The sequence below is a fragment of the Rhinoraja longicauda genome, chromosome 15, assembly GCF_053455715.1.
Source record: "Rhinoraja longicauda isolate Sanriku21f chromosome 15, sRhiLon1.1, whole genome shotgun sequence".
Taxonomy (NCBI): domain Eukaryota; kingdom Metazoa; phylum Chordata; class Chondrichthyes; order Rajiformes; family Arhynchobatidae; genus Rhinoraja; species Rhinoraja longicauda.
Window position 1 is genome coordinate 44378958 of NC_135967.1, and position 21695 is coordinate 44400652.

The 21695-nt window shown below is 47.8% G+C and overlaps 1 protein-coding gene across 2 annotated transcripts in view; it reads left to right on the top strand.

Annotated features, from left to right (window-relative positions):
- The window catches only part of amot (angiomotin), a 76551-nt gene extending 59976 nt beyond the window's left edge, over positions 1–16575 (top strand). For both annotated transcript variants that reach the window (XM_078412590.1, XM_078412591.1), the window contains exons 8-12: positions 4155–4345; positions 5225–5347; positions 6780–7012; positions 9575–9787; positions 16253–16575. In XM_078412590.1, the coding sequence (XP_078268716.1) occupies positions 4155–4345; positions 5225–5347; positions 6780–7012; positions 9575–9787; positions 16253–16353 (861 nt within the window). In that variant the 3' untranslated portion in view covers positions 16354–16575. The remainder of the gene's footprint in view (positions 1–4154; positions 4346–5224; positions 5348–6779; positions 7013–9574; positions 9788–16252) is intronic.
- Positions 16576–21695: the final 5120 nt, after the last annotated feature.

Genomic DNA, 21695 nt, shown 5'->3' on the forward strand with positions numbered 1-21695 from the left:
TCATTTTTGTGCACAGTTCAGCACAAGTACCTAAATACACCGACCAGCAATCCTCGCACACTAGCGCTATCCTACACACACTAGGGACAACGTATACTTATACCGAGCCAGTTAACCTATAAACCTGTACGTCTTTGGAATGTGGGAGGAAACGGAAGATCTCGGAGAAAACCCACACGGAGAACGTACAAACTCCGTACAGACGGCACCCGTAGTCTGTATCGAACCCGGGTCTCAGGCGCTGTAAGGCAGCAACTCTGCTGCTGAGCCACCGTGCTGCCCTTACAAGTTCAAGTCTCCTTTGTGGCAGTGGGAGGAACTGAAATTCAATTAGAAGTGTCTGGAATTTTAATTAAAAATGGTGGAAATGGTGAAGATGATTCTGGAAAATCTAAAAGCCCGTCTAGTTCACGATTTGACCTTTCAAGAAGGAAGTCCATGGATTTGTTGAGGCAGTGTGTGATCTGTGTGAGGTCAGGCCTATCTCCACGAACAGTCATTCATTGAATTTCCTTTACTTCCTGCTGTGCTAAATGTGAATACTGACTTCTTGGAGATTTTGCGGAGTGGGTTTTAATTCTTGAACCACATTGTTGTGTCGGCCATGATCTTTGAGAGGAAGGGAGAGCGTTGGGAAGTAGCAAACTTAACCCCTCAAAATGTTTCACTCAGTTTACGTTTAGGTTTGGTTTAGGTTTAGTTTAGGTTGTTTTATTGTCACGTGTACTGAGGTACAGTGAAAAGCTTTTGTTGAGTGTTATCCAGTCAGCGGAAAGACAATACATGATTGCCATCAAGCTGTCCACAGTATACAGATACAGGATAAAGGGAATAACGTTTAGTGCAAGGTAAAGTCCCATTAAAAATAGTCGGAGGGTCTCCAATGAGGTAGAAGGCATCTCAGGACCACTCACTAGTTGTGATAGGATGGTTCAGTTGCCGGTAAACATCTGGGCAGAAACTGCCCCTGAATCTGGAGGTGTGCGTTTTCATACTTCTCTACCACTTGCCAGATGGGAGAGGGGAGACGAGGGAGTGGCCAGGGTGCGACTGGTCCTTGATGGTGCTGCTGGCCTTGCCGAGGCAGCGTGAGGTGTAGATGGAGTTGATGGAAGGGAGGTTGTTTTGTGTGATGGTCTGGGCTGAGTCCACAACTCTCTTGGGTGGAGCAGTTCCCAAACCAAGATGAAGAAGGGTCTCGACCCGAAACGTCACCCATTCCTTCTCTCCTGAGATGCTGCCTGACCTGCTGAGTTACTCCAGCACTTTGTGAATAAATACCTTCGATTTGTACCAGCATCTGCAGTTATTTTCTTACACTACCGAACTAAGATGTGATGCATTGTGATAAAATGCTCTTTACGATGAATCTACAGAGTTTGGTGAGAGGAGTTGGGGACATGCCAGACTTCCTAAGCCTTTAATGGGATTAGAGGTGTTGGTGTGCTGTGAACTCAAATGGACGTGTGTCTGGAATGTAAATTTAAAATGGTGAAGATGATTCTGGAAAATCTAAAAGCCCGTCTAGTTCACGATTTGACCGTTCAAGAAGGAAGTCCATGGATTTTCTGTGGCAGTGTGTGATCTGTGTGAGGTCAGGCCTATCTCCACGAACAGTCATTCATTGAATTTCCTTTACTTCCTGCATCGCTAAATGTGAATAATGACTTCTTGGCGAATTTGCAGAGTGGCTTTTAATTCTTGAACCATATTGTTGTGTCGGCCGCAATCTTTGAGAGGAAGGGAAATAGCAAACTTAACCCCTCAAAATGTTTTGTTTAGTTTAGTTTAGTTTAGTTTGGTTGAGTATAGTTTTAGTTTTAGTTTAATTTTCAATGGACAATATGTTCAGGAGGAGGCCATTCAGCCCTTTGAGCCAGCACCGCCATTCAACGTGATCATGGCAGATCATCCACAATCAGTACCCCTACCACTGAGTCACCCTTACAAGTTCATTTAGTTTTCATTTAGTTTATGGTTTCTTTATTATCATGTGCATCAAGGTGCAGTGAAATACATTTTGCCAACAGCCCAGCAAGACTATTCCCAAACATAAGCACAATCCTCCGGTTGGTACAGAATGTACAGAACTCCCCACTAGGGTTGCCAACTATCTCACTCCCAAATAAGGGACAAGGTGACGTCACAGCCCTGCGCCCCATGTGACCTCACCCAGCCAGTGGCCATGTGCTCCCGCTCCACCAATGGCGGCTGCCCGGGCCTGGAGGCGGGTTGCTACGCAACCTCCATTAGGTGGCGCCCGGGCCTCTGGGCCTACAGCGTCCGGGCCTACAGCGCCCCCCCCCCTCCCGGGCCTAATACGGGACAAGGGCGGTCCCGTATGGCACAAACCAATTTACCCAAAATATGGGATGTCCCGGCTAATACGGGACTGTTGGTAACCCTACTCCCCACTGGAGTCCACATTCAAGAGAAGCCATTTTACAATCCCAGCTGCAGCTGACCACAAAGGCCCATTGCAACCGTTGCCTCCATTTTGCCTCCAGCCCCAGCCTATTACTAGGAGTAGATGTAATAGTAATATGTAATTCATAGAAATACAGAAAATAGGTGCAGGAGTAGGCCATTCGGCCCTTCGAGCCAGCACCGCCATTCAATATGATCATGGCTGATCATCCAGAATCAGTACCCTGTTCCTGCTTTCTCCCCATATCCCTTGATTCCCTTAACCCTAGGAGCTCTATCTAACTCTCTCTTGAAAGCATCCAGTGAATTGACCTCCACTGCATTCTGTGGCAGAGAATTCCACAGATTCACAACTCTCTGGGTGAAAATAGTCATACAGTGTGGAAGCAGGCCCTTCTGCCCAACTTGCCCACACCGACCAACATGCGCCATCTACACTAGTCCCACATGCCTGTGTTTGGTCCATATCTCTCTAAACCTTCCCTATCCATGTACCTGTCCAAATGTTTCTTAAATGATGCGATAGTATCTGCCTCAACTACCTCCTCTGGCAGCTCGTCCCATACACCCATCACCCTCTGTGTGAAAAGGTTACCTGTCAGATTCCCATTAAAGGAACGGGGCAGCGGCGCGGCACGGTGGCGCAGAGGTAGAGTTGCTGCTTCTCAGCGCCAGAGACCCCTGCTCGATACTGTCTACGGGTGCTGTCTGTACGGAGTTTGTACGTTGTCCCCTGACCTGCGTAAGTTTTCTCCGGGATCTCCGGATTCCTCCCACACTCTAAAGACGTGCGGGTTTGGAAGTTAATTGGCTTGGTATAATTGTATATTTCCCCGTGTGTGTGTGTGTGTGTAGGATGGTGTGAATATGCGGGGATTACTGGTCGACGCGGATTCGGTGGGCCGAAGGGCCTGTTTAAGCGCTCTATCTCTAAACTAAACTGAAATGAATCTTTAGGAATGAACTGCAGATGCTAGTTTACACCAACGATAGGCACAAAACGGTAGAGTTACTCAGCGGGACGGGCAGCATCTCTGGATAAAAGGAATGGGTAACGTTTCAGATCGAGACTCTTCTTTACCTTTCCCCTCTCACCTTAAACCCATGCCCTCTGGTTCTCGATTCCTCTACTCTGGGTCAGTGTCTCTGCGTTGACTCGATTTATTCCACTCATGATAGACAGAAAAAGCTGGACTAACTCAGTGGGACAGGCACCGTCTCTGGAGAGAAGGAACGGGTGATGTTTCCGGTCGAGGTCCTTCTTCAGATAGAAGAAGGGTCTCGACCCGAAACGTCACCCATTCCTTCCCTCCAGAGATGCTGCCTGTCCTGCTGAGTTACTCCAGCATTTTGTACCTATCTTTGAATAAACCAGCATCTGCAGTTCATTTCTTACGCATAATGTTATTCAATGGGTTCTTGAGTGAAGGCGGACATCCTAGTTCTATCCTAGGATAAACACGCGTTTAGTGCAAGGTTAGGCCAGCAAAGTCCGATCAAGGATAGTCCGAAGGTCACCAACGAGGTCTGAAGAAGGGCCTCGACCCGAAACATCACCCATTCCTTCTCCCCAGAGATGCTGCCTGACCCGCTGAGTTACTCCAGCATTTTGTGTCTATCTTTGGTTTAAACATAGCGTCTGCAGTTCCACCCGACACTATTCCACTCGTGATCTTGTAGGCCTCTACGCGGTTGTTTGACTGTCTTCTCCTTTTGTCCTTGCGTAGCGCCAAGGTACCACGCACACTGCCTGTGGCCCGGAGTACAACGCCACTGCTTTAATGGAGCTACTCCGTGAAAAGGAGGAGAGGATCCTGGCGCTGGAGGCAGACATGACCAAGTGGGAACAGAAGTACCTGGAGGAAAGCGTGATGCGCCAGTTTGCATTAGATGCAGCCGCAACAGTGGCTGCTCAAAGGTACGCATTCAGGTAGAAGCTCCGCAAGTATTCCCCCTTCTTAGTTTAGTTTAGGGATACAGCGCGGCAACAGGCCCTTCGGCCCATCGGGCCCGTGCCAACCAGCGATCCCCGCACATTAACTCTATCCTACACCCACTGGGGACAATTGTTACATTTATACCAAGCCAATTAGCCTACATACCTGTACGTCTTTGGAGTGTGGGAGGAAACCGAAGATCTCGGAGAAAACCCGCGCAGGTCACGGGGAGAACGTACAAACTCCGTACAGACAGCACCCGTAGTCGGGATCGAACCCGGGTCTCTGGCACAGAGTTCGCTGTAAGGCAGCAACTCTACCGCTGCGCCACCGTGCTCCCAGATTCCGTGTTCTCGAAACATGGTTGATTTATTGTTATTATCACTTAATAATGGACAATAAAGTTATCACTTTATCGCCTAGGAAGGAACTGCTGATGCTGGTTTAAATCGAAGGTAGACTCAAAATGCTGGAGTAACTCTGCGGGTCAGGCAGCATCTCTGGAGTCACACATTCCTTCTCTCCAGAGATGCTGCCTGTCCCTCTGAGTTACTCTGGCATTTTGTGTCGACCTTCGTTCTTTATTGTCTAATTGTTCATGGTACGTTAGTTGTCACATGTACTGAGGTACAGTGAAATTCATTTTTGTGTACGGTTCAGTACAAGTTTCACAGTGGCGCAGCGGTAGAGCTACTGCCTTACAGCGCCAAAGACCCGGGTTCGATACTGACCACGGGTGCTTGTCTGTACAGAGTTTGACGGGGCTGAATGGCCCAATTCTGCTCCGAGAACTTACGAAGTTGTGCGCGAATGTAGGATGAAGCTCTGGTGATAATTGTTCTGGTTTTGTTTATTGTTAGGGATACCACAGCCTTGGGCCATTCTCCGAACGGAAGCTACGAAACGTCCTTGGAGGCCAGGATTCAGAAGGAAGAGGAAGAAATCCTCATGGCTAATCGGAGGTGTCTGGACATGGAAAGCAGGTGGGGAAAATGCAATGGTACCATTGGAATGGGTGGCCAAGTTTGGTGTAAAATAAGTCGGCATTGGTTACGAAGATAGACGCAAAAAAGCTGGAGTAACTCGGTGGGACAGGCAGCATCTCTGGAGAGAAGGAATGGGTGACGTTTCGAGTCGAGAGCCTTCTTCAGACTAGTCAGGGAAAGGGGGAAACGAGAGGTTTAGACGGTGATGTAGAGAGATAAAGAACAATGAATGAAGGATATGCATAAAAGTAACGATGATAAAGGAAACAGGCCATTCATTGTTAGCTGTTTGTTGGGTGAGAACGAGAAGCTGGTGTGACCTGGGTGGGGGAGGGATGGAGAGAGAAGAAGAGCCGGGGTTACTTGAAGTTAGAGAAATCAATATTGCTTACAATTGGTATACACACCCATAATCAATTTAACATAGGTTTATGTGACACCTCTCTCCGATATTATATGTTGCAAATCAATACCAACACCGATAAATTACAACTTTTTCTGTGGCACGGTGGCGCAGCGGTAGAGTTGCTGCTTTCCAGCACCAGAGACCCGGGTTCGATCCTGACCACGGGTGCTGTCAATAGACAATAGGTGCAGGAGGAGGCCATTCGACCCTTCGAGCCAGCACCGCCATTCAATGTGATCATGGCTGATCATTCTCAGACAGTACCCCGTTCCTGCCTTCTCCCCATACCCCCTGCTTAAGAGCTCTATCCAGCTCTCTCTTGAATTCTTAAGAGCTCTATCCAGCTCTCTCTTGAATTCATTCGGAGAATTGGCCTCCACTGCCTTCTGAGGCAGAGAATTCCACAGACTCACAACTCTGACTGAAAAAGTTTTTCCTCATCTCAGTTCTAAATGGCCTACCCCTTATTCTTAAACTGTGGCCCCTTGTTCTGGACTCCCCCAACATTGGGAACATGTTTCCTGCCTCTAACGTGTCCAACCTCTTAATAATCTTATACATTTCGATAAGATCTCCTCTCATCCTTCTAAATTCCAGTGTATACAAGCCTAGTCGCTCCAGTCTTTCAACATATGAAAGTCCAGCCATTCCGGGAATTAACCTAGTAAACCTACGCTGCACGCCCTCAATGTCTGCACAGAGTTTGTACGTTCTCCCCGTGACCCGCGTGGGTTTTGTCCGGGTACACGGAGTTTCCTGCCACACCCCAACGACGTACAGGTTTGTAGGTTAATTAGCTTCAGTAAAATGATAAATTGTCCCTAGTGCGTGTAAGATAGTGTTAATGTGCGGGGATCGCTGGTCGGCGCGGACCCGGTTGGGCCGAAGAGCCTGTTTCCGCGCTGTATCTCTAAAACTAAAACAAAAACTAAACTTGTTAATTTGAGATGTTGTCAGGAAGATTTGTTATAAATTGCTGTACGGACTTTGACATTTCTTTGTCCTCTGCCTTCATTTGTTTAGGATTAAGACCCTTCATGCTCAGATTATTGAGAAGGATGCGATGATCAAAGTCCTCCAGCAAAGGTCAAGGAGAGAGCAAGTGAAGACGGAACAGCCGACCGCGTTACGACCGTCAAAGTCCTTGGTTTCCATCTCCAACGCGACCTCCGGGCCTACGTCCTACTCCACGCTCCTGTCCAGCAACCCCATCATTGAGGAAAAGAAGGAGGATAGGAGCTGGAAGGGCAGTTTAGGTAAACGTCCTTGTCAAACGATTCCCAAGCCCGGGACACATTTGAATGAATGAATGAATGGTACTTTATCCAATGTGAAGTGTCGCAGTGAGATCTTTGTTTTGCATCGGGTCACCACGTACAGACAAAGTTCCAAAGTATTAATTACAGTCCTCAATGGTTCTGCTTTGTTCTCGGCACCCCCCCCCCCCCCCACCATGCCAGCTCCCTTGTTGTTCTCAGCGCCCCCCTCCCCCCACGCCGGGCCCCTCTTTGTTCTCAGCACCCCCCCCCCCCAGTCGGGTTCCTCTTTGTTCTCGGCACTACCCCCCCCTCACGCCGGGTTCCTCTTTGTTCTCGGCCCCCCCCCCCCCCCCCACGCCGGGTTCCTCTTTGTTCTCGGCGGCCCCTCCCAGCACACATCACGGTGTCCGGTGGTGCAGCGGCAGAGTTGCTGCCTCGCGGCGCCACACGGACCCGGGTACAATCCCCAACTGCGCTCGGCCCACCTGCCTGCGTTTGCCCCATATCCCTCTAAACCTTTCCAATGCGTGTACCTGTCCAAATGATTTTTGAACGTTATGATGGTACCTGTATGTCCGTACGGAGTTTGTTTGTTCTCTCCGTGACCGCGTGGGTTTTCTCCGGGTGCTCCGGTTTCCTCCCGCACTCCAAAGACGCGCAGGTTTGTAAGTTACTTGCCTTCTGCAACTTGTCCCTGGTGTGTAAGATAGTGCTAGTGCACCGGTGATCGCTGGTCTGCCCGGACTGGGTGGGCCGAAGGGCCTGTTTCCATGCTGTTTCTCTACAATGAATTTTGATTGACACAGCATGAAAACAGGCCCTTCGGCCCACCCAGTCCGTACAGACCATCGATCACCCATTCAATTTAGTTCTATGTTATTCCCCCTTTCTCGTCCACTTCGTTGCACATTCGTGGGTAGTTTACAGAGGGCCAATTAACCTACAAACCCGCTCGTCTTTTGGGTCATGGGAGGAAACCAGAGAACCCGGAGAAAACCCACGCGGTCACGGTGAGAACAAGCAAACTGTGTACAGACATCACCTGAGGTTGGGATCGAACCTGGGCCTCTGGCGCTGTTATAATGGTTCAGTGTAGGAAAAACAAAATATGATTCAATGCTTCTAATTTATACTGTAAATGGCAGGCCCACGGGGTGTATTGTGGAACAGAGAGGCCCAGGAGTGCAGGTACACAGTTCCATGAAGGTGGTGACAAGATGGTGTCACACTGGCCTTCTCCAGTCAGGGTGTTGAATGCAGGAGTTGGGACGTCCCGTTACAACTGGTCAAGGTGTTGGCACCCCCCCATCTAGACCATTAGAGTCATAGAAACATACAGAATGGCTACAGACCCTCCGGCCCAACTAGCCCACGCCGACCAACTTGTCCCATCTACACTCGTCCCACCTGCCCGCATTTGCCCCATATCCCTCTAATAGACAATAGACAATAGGTGCAGGAGGAGGCCATTCGGCCCTTCGAGCCAGCACCGCCATTCAATGTGATCATGGCTGATCATTCTCAATCAGTACCCCGTTCCTGCCTTCTCCCCGTACCCCCTGACTCCGCTATCCTTAAGAGCTCTGTCCAGCTCTCTCTTGAATGCATCCAGAGAATTGGCCTCCACTGCCTTCTGAGGCAGAGAATTCCACAGATTCACAACTCTCTGACTGAAAAGATTTTTCCTCATCTCAGTTCTAAATGGCCTACCCCTTATTCTTAAACCTGGCCTATCCATGTACCTGTCCAAATGATTTTTAAATGCTACAATAGTACCTGCCGCAACTACCTCCTCCGGCAGCTCGTTCCATATGCCTACCACACTCTGTGAACAAAAAAGTTCCTCCTTCGGGTTCCTATTAAACCCCCCCCCACGTTAAACCTATTACCCAATGCTGTTTATAAGTTGTAGGAGCAGAATTAAGCCATTTGGCCCATCAAGTCTACTCTGCCATTCAATCATGGCTGATCTATCGCTTCCTCCTAACCCCATTCTCCTGCCTTTTCCCCATAACCCGTGACATCCAATGAAAGGCCTGTGGAGGGGATGTTTCCACCAGTGGGAGAGTCTAGGACCAGAGGTCACAGCCTTAGAATTAAAGGACGTTCCTTTAGGAAGGAAATGAGGAGGAATTTCTTTAGTCAGAGGGTGGTGAATCTGTGGAATTCATTGCCACAGAAGGCTGTGGAGGCCAAGTCAATGAATATTTTTAAGGCAGAGATAGATAGATTCTTGATTAGTGCGGGTGTCAGGGGTGATGGGTAGAAGGCAATGAGAATGGGGTTAGGAGGGAGATCGATCAGCCATGATTGAATGGTGGTGTAGCCTTGATGGGCCGAATGGCCTAATTCTGCTCCTCTCACTTATGAACGCTCTTACTAACCATGAGCCTGTTAATCTCCGCCTTAAAACTATCCGTTGACTTGGTCCCCGCCGGCCGTCTGTGGCAGCGAATCCCACAGATTCACCACCCTCCGCACCGCTGTGTTGAGATCTAAACCTGAAAGGTCGCCGGTTGTTTGCCTCGCACTTTAGTTGTGTCCCTGCCATCGTTACAGGTTTCCTGCTGAGCCCCGAGAGGATCGAGCTGCATTCGACGTCCTCCTCCCCCACCCTGCCCTCCACGCCCGTCCCATCGGCGCACTCGAAGACAGGCAGCCGTGACAGCAGCACCCAGACGGAGCGGGGCCCTGAGCATAACAAGCCGGGTGGCGGCTCACTGACGCAAGGCAGGCTCAGCACCGGCAGCCCCACGCAGGTGGAAGCATCAGGTAACTCACACCGTACCTTAACGCCACATCTGTGCAGCGGTTCCATCCTGACTGAACTATTCACAGCTCTTTCTTCTCATTTTCACCCAACAAACTGCTAACAGTCTGCAGAAGGGTCTCGACCCGAAATGTCACCCATTCCTTCTCTCCCGAGATGCTGCCTGACCTGCTGAGTTACTCCAGCATTTTGTGAATAACGTTGATTATCTTGTTACAATGCCACCTGTCAAGGGGTGGGATATATTAGGCAGCAAGCGAACAGTCAATAGACAATAGGCAATAGGTGCAGGAGGAGGCCATTCGGCCCTTCGAGCCAGCACCGCCATTCAATGTGATCATGGCTGATCATTCTCAATCAGTACCCCGTTCCTGCCTTCTCCCCATACCCCCTGACTCTGCTATCCTTAAGAGCTCTATCTAGCTCTCTCTTGAAACAACAACTATACCAATGTCTCCACAGCTGGGATTGGTAGCGTGTGGTGCTAAACCTTATGTTTGATAAGGCCAAGATGATTTCATTTTCGATTTGTACCAGCATCTGCAGTTATCTTCTTAAACTGCTAACAATGGTCTGTTCCCTTTGTCATCGTTACTTTTTTTGCATATCTTTCATTCATTGTACTTTATCTCTCTACATCATCGCCTATATCTCTCTCGTTTCCCTTATCCCAAACCAGTGTGAGGAACGGTCTCGACCCGAAACGCCGCCCATTCCCCCTCTCCAGAGATGCTGAGTTACTCCGGCTTTTCGTGTCTACCTTCGGTTGAAACCAGCATCTGCAGTTCCTCCCGGCGCTATTCACAGCTCTTTATTCTCTTGTTCCTGCGCTAACTAAACTGTCTGTACGTTCTCCCCGTGATCTGCGTGGGTTTTCTCCGAGATCTTCGGTTTCCTCCCACACTCCAAAGAGGTGCAGGTTTGTAGGTTAATTGGCTGGGCAAATGTAAAAATTGTCCCTAGTGGGTGTAGGATAGTGTTAGTGTGCGGGGATCGCTGGGCGGCGCGGACCCGGTGGGCCGAAGGGCCTGTTTCTGCGCTGTATCTCTAAATCTAAAAAAAATCTAAATCTAAGAGGCCCGCACAGTGGCGCAGCGGTGGAGTTGCAGCCTCACAGCGCCAGACACCCGGGTTCGATCCTGACTACGGGTACTGTCTGTACGGAGTTTGTACGTTCTCCCCGTGACCCTGTGGGTTTTCTTCGGGTGCTCCGGTTTCCTCCCACATCTCCAAAGACGTGCAGGTTTGTAGGTTAATTGGCCTCGGTAAAAATGGTATATTATCCCTAGTGTGTGGGGGACAATTTCAGGCCCATCTTACTCACCATCGTCACTTTAGTGATAACGCAAGTAGTTTTATTGAAATCGGTGTTATATTTTTAAAGTTATTCACATTTTTAAGTTTAAAAGGAGGGGAGTGGGGGAGAAGAGAGGGAGGGTAGGAGGGAGGGGAGGAGGGAGGGAGGGGAGGGGAGGAGGGAGGGAGGGGAGGGGAGGAGGGAGGGAGGGGAGGAGGGAGGGGAGGAGGGAGGGGAGGGGGGAGGAGGGAGGGGAGGAGAGGGGGAGGAGGGAGGGGAGGGGGGGAGGAGGGGAGGGAGGGGAGGGGGAGGAGAGGGGGGAGGAGGGGAGGGAGGGGAGGGGGAGGAGGGAGGGGAGGAGGGAGGGGAGGAAGGAGGGAGGAAGGAAGGAGGGAGGAAAGAAGGAGGGAGTGGGGGAGGAGGGAGAGGGGAGGAGGGGTTGCAGGAGAGGTTTGGGCCCAATGGGTCCACTTGGTCTAGTTTGTTCTATATCTCTCTACATCCCCGTCTATATCTCTCGTTTCCCTTTCACGTGACTCTCAGTCTGAAGAAGGGTCTCGACCCGACACGTCACCTATTCCTTTTCCCCAGAGAGGCTGCCTGTCCCGCTGAGTTACTCCAGCTCTTTGCGTCTATCTTCAGTGTACGGGGTTCGCCAGGTTTGGTGCCTTTTTCAAGACCCAGTTGTTCCCGATGCATACGCTGCACCTTGAGATACAGAAAGACTAAACTGTGGTTTATCACGGTGTCACAACCTGGCAACGTGTCTTGCTGACCCTGCGTACACCTTGTTGAAGATTGAGCAACCTTTTGCTAACCATGACATTTTCTTTGTTATTATCTTGGTGCATGGTTCAAAATAAAACATTGATCCAGCTATAAATATGGGTGCAAAATATATTATTGTTTGAAATACACAAAACAAAGAAATGTGCAGTACAAGAACAGGCTCTTCAGCCAAAATGTCTGTGCGCTGAGACGTCAAGACCACCTCTTATCTACCTGCACTTGATCCACAAACCTCCATTCCCTGCATATCCATGTGCCTGTCCAAAAGTCTCATAAATGTCACTATCGTACCTGCCTCACCACCCCCCCCCCCCCTGGCAGCACATTCCAGGCACTCACTGCCCTCTGTGTGTAAAAAAAACCTTTGATCAAATCTTTCCGTAACTTGTGAAAACAATCCAAATCTGTCCAACCTCTCTCTATGCTGCTAATGTCCCATAATCCAGGTGTCATTCTGGATGGTATAGGAGCAGGGAGGTTCTGCTGCAGTTGTACAGGGCCTTGGTGAGACCGCACCTGGAGTATTGTGTGCAGTTTTGGTCTCCTAATGTGAGGAAAGACATTCTAGCCTTAGAGGGAGTACAGAGAAAGTTCACCAGATTGATCCCTGGGATGGCAGGACTTTCATATGAAGAAAGACTGGATAGACTGGGCTTGTACTCGCTGGAATTTAGAAGACTGAGGGGCGATCTTATAGAAACATATAAAATTCTTAAGGGGTTGGAGAGGCTAGATGCGGGAAGATTGTTCCCGATGTTGGGGAAGTCCAGAACCAGGGGTCACAGCTTAAGGATAAGGGGGAAGTCTTTTAGGACCGAGATGAGGACGTTTTTTTTCACACAGAGAGTGGTGAATCTGTGGAATTCTCTGCCACAGAAGGTAGTTGAGGCCAGTTCATTGGCTATATTTAAGAGGGAGTTAGATGTGGCCCTTGTGGCTAAAGGGATCAGGGGGTATGGAGAGAAGGCAGGTACAGGATACTGAGCTGGATGATCAGCCATGATCATATTGAATGGCGGTGCAGGCTCGAAGGGCCGAATGGCCTACTCCTGCACCTATTTTCTATGTTTCTATGGTAAAACGTTCCACGCTTGTATGTAGAGGACAGTAGTATTGATTGTTGGTAAGGTAGACACAAAATGCTGGAGTAACTCAACGGGACAGGCAGTATCTCTGGAGAGAAGGAATGGGAGACAATTCAGGTCGAGACCCTTCTTCAGGCTGAGAGTCAGGGGAAAGGGAAGCATTGAGATATGGAAGGGTAAGGTGTGAAAACGAGAGATCGAAGCCCATCAAGTACACTCCGCCATTCAATCACGGCTGATCTATTTTGAACAAGGGTCTCATTAACACTATCCTACACACGAGGGACAATTTACAATTTTTACCGAAGCCTGTACGTCTTTGGAGCGTGGGAGGAAACCGAAATTCTTGGAGAAAACCCGCGCAGGTCACGGGGAGAACGTACAAACTCCGTACAGACTTCACCCATGTTCAGGATCAAACCTGTAGTAAATGATGTAGAAAAGGCGTCTTTCTCTTAGTTTAGCGTTGACTGCTGTCTCGATTGATAGCTCACGCTGCCTCGGCAAGGCCAGCAGCATAATCAAGGACCAGTCGCACCCCGGCCACTCCCTCTTCTCCCTTCTCCCATCGGGCAAGAGGTACAGAAGTGTGAAAACGCACACCTCCAGGTTCAGGGACAGTTTCTTCCCAGCTGTTATCAGGCAACTGAACCATCCTACCACAACCAGAGAGCAGTCCTGAACTGCTATCTACCTCAAAGATAGACACAAAAAGCTGGAGTAACTCAGCGGGACAGGCAGCATCTCTGGAGAGAAGTAATGGGTGATGTTTCGGGTCGAGACCCTTCTTCAGATCTCGTTGGTGACCCTCGGACTATCCTTTCACAAAATGCTGGAGTAACTCAGCAGGTCAGGCAGCATCTCAGGTGAGAAGGAATGGGTGACGTTTCGGGTCGAGACCCTTCTCCAGACCTATGTCAGGGGGGCGGGACAAAGGAAGGATATAGGTGGAGACAGGAAGATAGAGGGAGATCTGGGAAGGGGGAGGGGAAGAGAGGGACAGAGGAACTATCTAAAGTTGGAGAAGTCGATGTTCATACCACTGCAAGCTGCCCAGGCGAAATATGAGGTGCTGTTCCTCCAATTTCCGGTGGGCCTCACTATGGCACTGGAGGAGGCCCATGACAGAAAGGTCATCCTTCCTTTGTCCCGCCCCCCCTGACATCAGTCTGAAGAAGGGTCTCGACCCGAAACGTCGCCCATTCCTTCTATCCTGAGATGCTGCCTGACCTGCTGAGTTACTCCAGCATTTTGTGAATGAATACCTTCGATTTGTACCAGCATCTGCAGTTATTTTCTTATACTCTCGGACTATCCTTGATCGGACTTTGCTGGCTTTACTTTGCACTAAACGTTATTCCCTTTTCGTGTATCTATACGGCTCGATTGTAATCGTGTGTCGTCTTTCCGCCGATTGGTTAGCACGGGACAAAGACTTTCCACTGTGCCTCAGTACACGTGACAATAAACTCGACTCAAAACTGTCAATAAGGTGGCGATAAATTACATGGAAGCTTAACTTTCACTGTGAAGGTGAAATGGGATCCTGTGTGAATTGTTTAGCAAAGTCTTTCACACCAAAGGCAAACAACAAATCTCCAGGATGTGCATTGCAAATTGTTTTGTGTGGATACACAAACCTGATAGGTTGCATTCCACAGATATCATTCTCATGACTCCTAATCGTACAATAATACCGGAAGCTATGTTTGTTAGAATACTTAGTTATCTGTGTCTGTATCTGTAAACCTTTCACAATCCAGCTGTCAGAATAGAAGGACGTACCTTTAGTAACGAGATGAGGAGGGATTTCATTAGTCAGAGGGTGGTGAATCTGTGGGATTCATTGCCACAGAAGGCAGTGGAGGCCAAGTCAGTGGGTATTTTTAAGGTGGAGATTGAAATTTTTTTGATCAGTACGGGTGTCAGGGGTTATGGGGAGAAGGCAGGAGAATGGGGTTGAGTGGGAAAGATAAATCGGCCATGATTGAATGGCGGAGTCGACTTGACAAGCCGAATGGCCCAATTCAGCTCCTATAACTTATGAACTTATGGTGAATTGAAATGCACAGTTTTCTGTTAATCTATTTGGAAGATCAAATTCTAAATTCATCAGACCATAAGTTCATAAGTGATAGGGGAAGAATTAGGCCATTCAGCCCATCGAGTCCACTCCGCCATTCAATCATGGCTGATCTATCTTCCCCTCCTAATCCCATTCTCCTGCCTTCTCCCCATAACCTCTGACACCCGCACTATTCAAGAATCTATCTATTTCTGCCTTAAAAATATCCATTGACGATATTGATCCCTGGGATGGCAGCACTTTCATATGAAGAAAGACTGGATAAACTAGGCTTATACTCGCTGGAATTTAGAAGACTGAGGGGGGATCTTATAGAAACATATAAAATTCTTAAGGGGTTGGAGAGGCTAGATGCGGGAAGATTGTTCCCGATGTTGGGGAAGTCCAGAACCAGGGGTCACAGCTTAAGGATAAGGGGGAAGTCTTTTAGGACCGAGATGAGAAAACATTTCTTCACACAGAGAGTGGTGAGTCTGTGGAATTCTCTGCCACAGAAGGTAGTTGAGGCCAGTTCATTGGCTATATTTAAGAGGGAGTTAGATGTGGCCCTTGTGACTAAAGGGATCAGGGGGTATGGAGAGAAGGCAGGTACAGGTTACTGAGCTGGATGATCAGCCATGATCATATTGAATGGCGGTGAAGGCTCGAAGGGCCGAATGGCCTACTACTGCACCTATTTTCTATCTTTCTATATCCTCAGATTCACCACCCTCTGACTAAAGAAATGCATCCCAGATTATCTCTACAAATCCGAGACACATATATTTAACTTTATCTTTAATGTCATCTTTAATCAATTTTATAAACACTTGTCTCTTGAAACCCTAAAAGAACGTAACCACATCTCTTTTTAGTAAAGGAAAGAAACAAGGAAAGGAAATCAAATTCCAATATTCTCTGGCCTTAAAGTGCTGGAGTAACTCAGCGGGTCAGGCAGCATCTCTGGAGAACATGGATAGGTGACGCTTCACAGAGTGCTGGAGTAACTCAGCGGGTCAGGCAGCATCTCTGGAGAACATGGACAGGTGACGTCCCGGGTCAGGACACTTAGAAGACATCGGCGTGGAGAGGGGAGGGAGATGTTGTGGGTTAGTTAATTAAAATTGGAAAATTCAACGTTCATGAAACTAAGTTGAGGTTAGTGAGGAAGCGTTTATTGAGAGCGTTTGCAGTAATGAGACTGTTGTTTTTCTTTTGTTCCTTTATGCAGACTATACCCCGTTTCTAAGCAGCACCCTCGACAGGAGAGGCCTCTTGTCGCCAAGTGCCCAGGACTTTGCTGACAACGAGATGGTGGAAATCCTGATCTGAAACCTGCCGTCATCTCGGACGGAGCGAGGTGTGGCTGGAGAGAATCCCAAAGGCAGACCTGATTGATCCCCTTGGGTCGATCGAGGCTGGGAGTAGGAGAGAATATAACGTGTAGCAAGGAACTGCAGGTGCTGGTTCACACCGAAGATGGGCGCAAAAAGCTGGAGTAACTCAGCGGGACAGGGCAGCACCTCTGGAGAGCAGGAATGGGTGACGTTTCGGGTCGAGGTCCTTCAGACCCAAAACGTCGCCCATTCCTTCTCTCCAGGGATGCTGCCTGTCCCGCTGAGTTACTCCAGCACTTTGAGAAAAAGTGGATACTGATCCGAACTAGAGGTGCTTTTAGAACATAAAGCACAGGAGGAAGACACATAAATGGACGAAAGGTTGCATATGCTCTATCCTTGTACTTTCCCTTTCCTATAAGGAGTGAAACAATTCACCTGGCTCTTCACGAACCTGTCTGATATAAACTGTTTCTAGTGCCAGCACTGCCTCCTGCGTAACATTCCAACTGGAGCGAATGCCTAAACGTGGAAGTATTATGAATTCAAGGAAGCAGAGTGGTATTGGAGAAGAGGTCAGGCAACTATGCATTCTTTGACCTTCAAAGGTCTTCTTGGAGAAGGACAGGCAACCTTCGAGGAACAGAAGTGGCCGCCGCCAATATTGGACCAAACGCTCAGTCTTTTCAAAGCCAGCGAGAATATCATTCTGTGTAGGAAGGAACTGCACCGAGGGCAGACACAAAAAGCTGGGGTAACTCAGCGGTACAGGCAGGCAGCATCTCTGGAGAGAAGGAATGGGTGACGTTTCGGGTCGAGTTCTGAAGAAGGGTCTCGAACCGAAATGTCACCCATTCCTTCTCTCCAGAGATGCTGCCTGTCCCGCTGAGTTACTCCAGCATTTTGTGTCTATCTTGAGAATATCATTTCCTTTGGGTTTGTATTCGGGAATGTTTTATATGGGGGGGGGGGGGAAACAACATAACACAATGTTTAAAGGGAGATTTGGTTGTGTGTAAGGCATATGATATACTTTATTTACAAAGTTTAACCTGTGTATAGGTCTCCTAGTGTGATTTTTGGAAAGTCTGTCCTTGTACTAAATTTAAATGGTTCCTGAGTTTCCCCTTATATTTATTTTTTTGACCGGACTCTGTTGCCATCAATATGCAATATTGAATATTGCCATTTATTCTTCTTTTAAGAAAATAGGAACCTATTTTCTTTCATTGTCTTATTCAAAAGAATGTTCCTGATGGAAGCATTGATGTGAGTGTGATTGAATTATGAAAGTCTAGCAACTTAATCAAGTTCAGTTCCACGTGGCAAACTTGCATAAGGGGTAGGCCATTTAGGACTGAGATGAGGAAAAACTTTTTCACCCAGAGAGTTGTGAATCTGTGGAATTCTCTGCCGCAGAAGGCAGTGGAGGCCAATTCACTGGATGTATTCAAGAGAGAGTTAGATATAGCTCCTAGGGCTAACGGAATCAAGGGATACGGGGAGAAAGCAGGAATGGGATACTGATTTTGGATGATCAGCTTGAATGGCGGTACTGGCTCCAAAGGCCGAATGGCTCACACCTGCACCTATTTTCTATGTTACTATGACACTTTCTAATCTGTGTCACTTAATGAGGGGGACCACATTGAAACTTGCCGTCTAGCGAAAGGCCTGGATAGAGTGGGTGTGGAGAGGATGTTTCCACTAGTGGGAGAGTCTAGGACCAGAGGGCACGGCCTCGGAATAAAACGACTTGCCTTTAGAATGGAGATGAGGAGGAATTTCTTCAACTGGAGGGTTGTGAAATTCATTGTCACGGACGGCTGTGAAGGCCATGTCATTGAGTATTTTTTTTTAATTTATTTTTTATTTTTTATTTTTTTTATTTTTGAAAAGCATATGTACAAATAGAAATAAGAAAAAACACATTTGTTACTAAGTTCTTACATAGCTTCAATTTTTAAATTTTTGAAGAGAGAAAGTAAAAATAAAAATAAAAAACTATAAACTTGGGGAGAGACAGAATCTTGATTAGTAAGGATGTCACGGGTTATGGGGAGAAGGCAGGGGAATGAGGTTGAGAGGGAGAGATTGAATGGTGGAGTAGACTCGATGGGCCGAATGGCCTAATTCTGTTCCTATCATTTATGAGCGTGAATCTGAGGCTGATTTAGCTTTCCTGTCACAACGTTTATTCAAAATGGGAAAGTTCCCTAAATGTCCTGCCCTGTTTCCACAAGGCTACCCAGCTCATCGATTCGACTCGTAAAAATGCGGTTATGTATCATAGAGGCATAGAGTGATACAGTGTGGAAAGCAGGCCCTTCGGCCCAACTTGCCCACACCAGCCAACTTGACCCAGCTGCACTAGTTCCACCTGTCCATATCCCCCAAACCTGTGGTACCCATGTACCTCTCTAACTGTTTCTTAAACGTTGGGACAGTCCCAGCCTCAACTACCTCCTCTGGCAGCTTGTTCCATACACCCACCACCCTTTGTGTGAAAACGTTACCCTCTCAGATTCCTATTAAATCTTTTCCCCATCACCTTAAACCTATGTCCTCTGGTCCTCGATTCCCCTACTCTGGGCAAGAGACTGTGTATCGACCTGATCTATTCCTCTCTTGTGTAGGAAGGAACTGCAGATGCTGGTTTAAACCGAAGATAGATACAAAAAGCTGGAGTAACTCAGCGGGACAGGCAGCATCTCTGGTGAGAAAGAATGGGTGATGTTCTGGTTCTGAAAAAGGGTCTTGACCCGAAACGTCGCACATTCCTTCTCTCCAGAGATGCTGCCTGTCCCGCTGAATTACTCCAGCTTTTTGTGTGTACCTTCCATTCCTCTCAAGATCTTATACGCTTCTGTAAGATCACCTCTCATCCTCCTGTGCTCCAAGGAATAGAATCCCAGCCTACTCAACCTCTGCCAATGTGGATTGTGTAAAAGACGTATATCCTTAATCCAGTATAGGATTGGGAGTTATTTTCTGTATTAAGACACCCTTAAGTCTGTGATGACCAAGACTCAAATTCAATATCCCTTAAATCATTCTCTCCAACTAAAGGTATCACAATCGGCATTAACGCGGAAGCTAATGGCCCTGAAACAATTGAAATCCCCTTTTCTATTAATTGCAGTATCTGTATCAACCCCTGCTAACTAGGCACTCTGTCCCACGCATTCCAGCTTTCAACCAACGTTTAAATAATCACCTGAACTATGTTCCATTCTTGGATACATAGTACAGTACAGGCCCTTTGGCCCGCAATGTCTGTGCCGAACATGATGCCAAGACCAACTCTTATCTTCCTGCAGGTGATCCATATCCCTCCATCCCCTGCATTTCCATCTGCCTGTCTAAAAGTCTCTTAAACACCACTATCGTGTCTGCCTCCACCACCACCCAAGGCAGGGCATTCCAGGCACCCACCACCCTCTGTAAATAAACTTGACCCAGGCATCTCTGTTAAACCTTGCCCCTCTTGCCTTAGGTATGCCCCCTACTAGTTTAGTTGAGTTTATTGTCACGTGTACGGAGATACAGTGAAAAGCTTTTGTTGCGTGCTAACTAACCAGTCAGTGGAAAACAATACGTGATTACATTCGAGCCATTCACAGTGTGCAGATCCGTGATAAGGGAATAACGTTTAGTGCAAGGTAAAGCCAGCAAAGCCCTATCAAAGACAGTCCGAGGGTCTGAATCCAGGTTCCTCGTAGGGACCGACCGGGGAACTACAGATGCTGGAATCTTGAGCAAAAAATCAAAATGCTGGAATAACACAGCAGGTCAGGCAGCATCTGCGGAGAGAATTCCCTCATAAAATATCTTGCATCTGAGGCAGCTTATTTTCAAGTCGATCTTAGTCTCTTGGTTTAAACAGTGTGTGTCAGACTTTTATCCCCTTGCGCGAAACTCATGTGATGTCCTCACTGGTCTACTACCTGAGTCACGAATTTGGAATTTGTTGTTTATTTGGCAGAAAGCTCCATCTCCTGTTCTATAGAATTGGACCAGAAGAAGTCTATGCACTTAAGATAGAAACAGTAAACTGGATTAACTCAGTGGGACAGGCAGCGTCTCTGGAGAGAAGGAGTGGGTGACGTTTCGGGTCGAGACCCTTCAGTGTGCACTTAATCCATACGTCTTTTGAGTATTTTATCATTTCTGTCGTCTTATAATGGCTCAAAATTGTAAGGGAAGGAAATAGCAACACAGTTTACAGCCTTGTGTCCAGTTCATTGAGCATGATTTTACCAATACACTGAAAAATAATTACATTTGGTTTAGCTGCTATTGTAAATACTGCCGGTGACATCTTTATACATGGTAATGAATACTTTTGTTGTGCGGCCCGAAAATATTCTGGAAAGGTTAAAATAATAATTAAACAAATAGATGTTTGGACGTAAACACAACTTTCCGTGGTCCACAAAAGAGGTTCATTAAAATGTTAAGATGGTGCAGATGATTCCCTTTTATAGTTTAGTTTAGAGGAAAACAGGCCCTTCGGCCCATCGAGTCCAGGCCGACCAGCGATCCCCGTCTCCCAAACACGCTAGGGACAATTAGCAATTATCACCGAAGCCAATTAAGCCTACAAACCTGTACGTCTCTGTGGGAGGTAACCAGACCACCCGGAGAAAACCCACTAAGGTCACGGGGAGGACGTACAAACTCCATACAGACAGCGCCCGTAGTCAGGATGGAACCCGGGTCTCTGGCGCTGTGAGGCAGCAACTCTACCGCAGCGCCACCTTGCCGAACCAAAATTTAAATTTCCGGTTCCGATTGTTTACTATTCCTGCCTAGTCGGTGACATTTGCCAGGCTCAAAGAATAAATAAGAGATCTGTGTTTTGTCCTTTTTAATGCTAAGTTGGCGGTGCTGGCTCGAAGGGCCGAATGGCCTCCTTCAGCACCTATTTTCTATGTTAGCTTGACTCATCTGGGAGAGTGAAAATGAGGCCCATTTTATTTGGGCCATTTCTGCTGGGATGGCTGGATTCACTGGAGGTGAATTTGCCTTCTTAGTTAGAATAAATTAGCCTTTAGCTTTTGGATTCAATATTTTTGAAAACATTTCTGATAATAATTTTGTACAAGGAATGTGTATAACTTATCTAGATCTGGCTAATTTTCTACCGTAGTTGTGACTTGATGTCTTTTAGTACACAAGTTAGTTGTTAGTAGTGTTGTGCCTAAGATACAGGCCCACCACTGATCTTCCGGCACCCTTGGTTCCAGGGCCTTTCTGGATTATCGGTTTTGCCGGACCAGCAGAGGTCACGGCCTCCCAGAGGAGTCCCAACGGTACCGGAACGTTCCGCCTAGG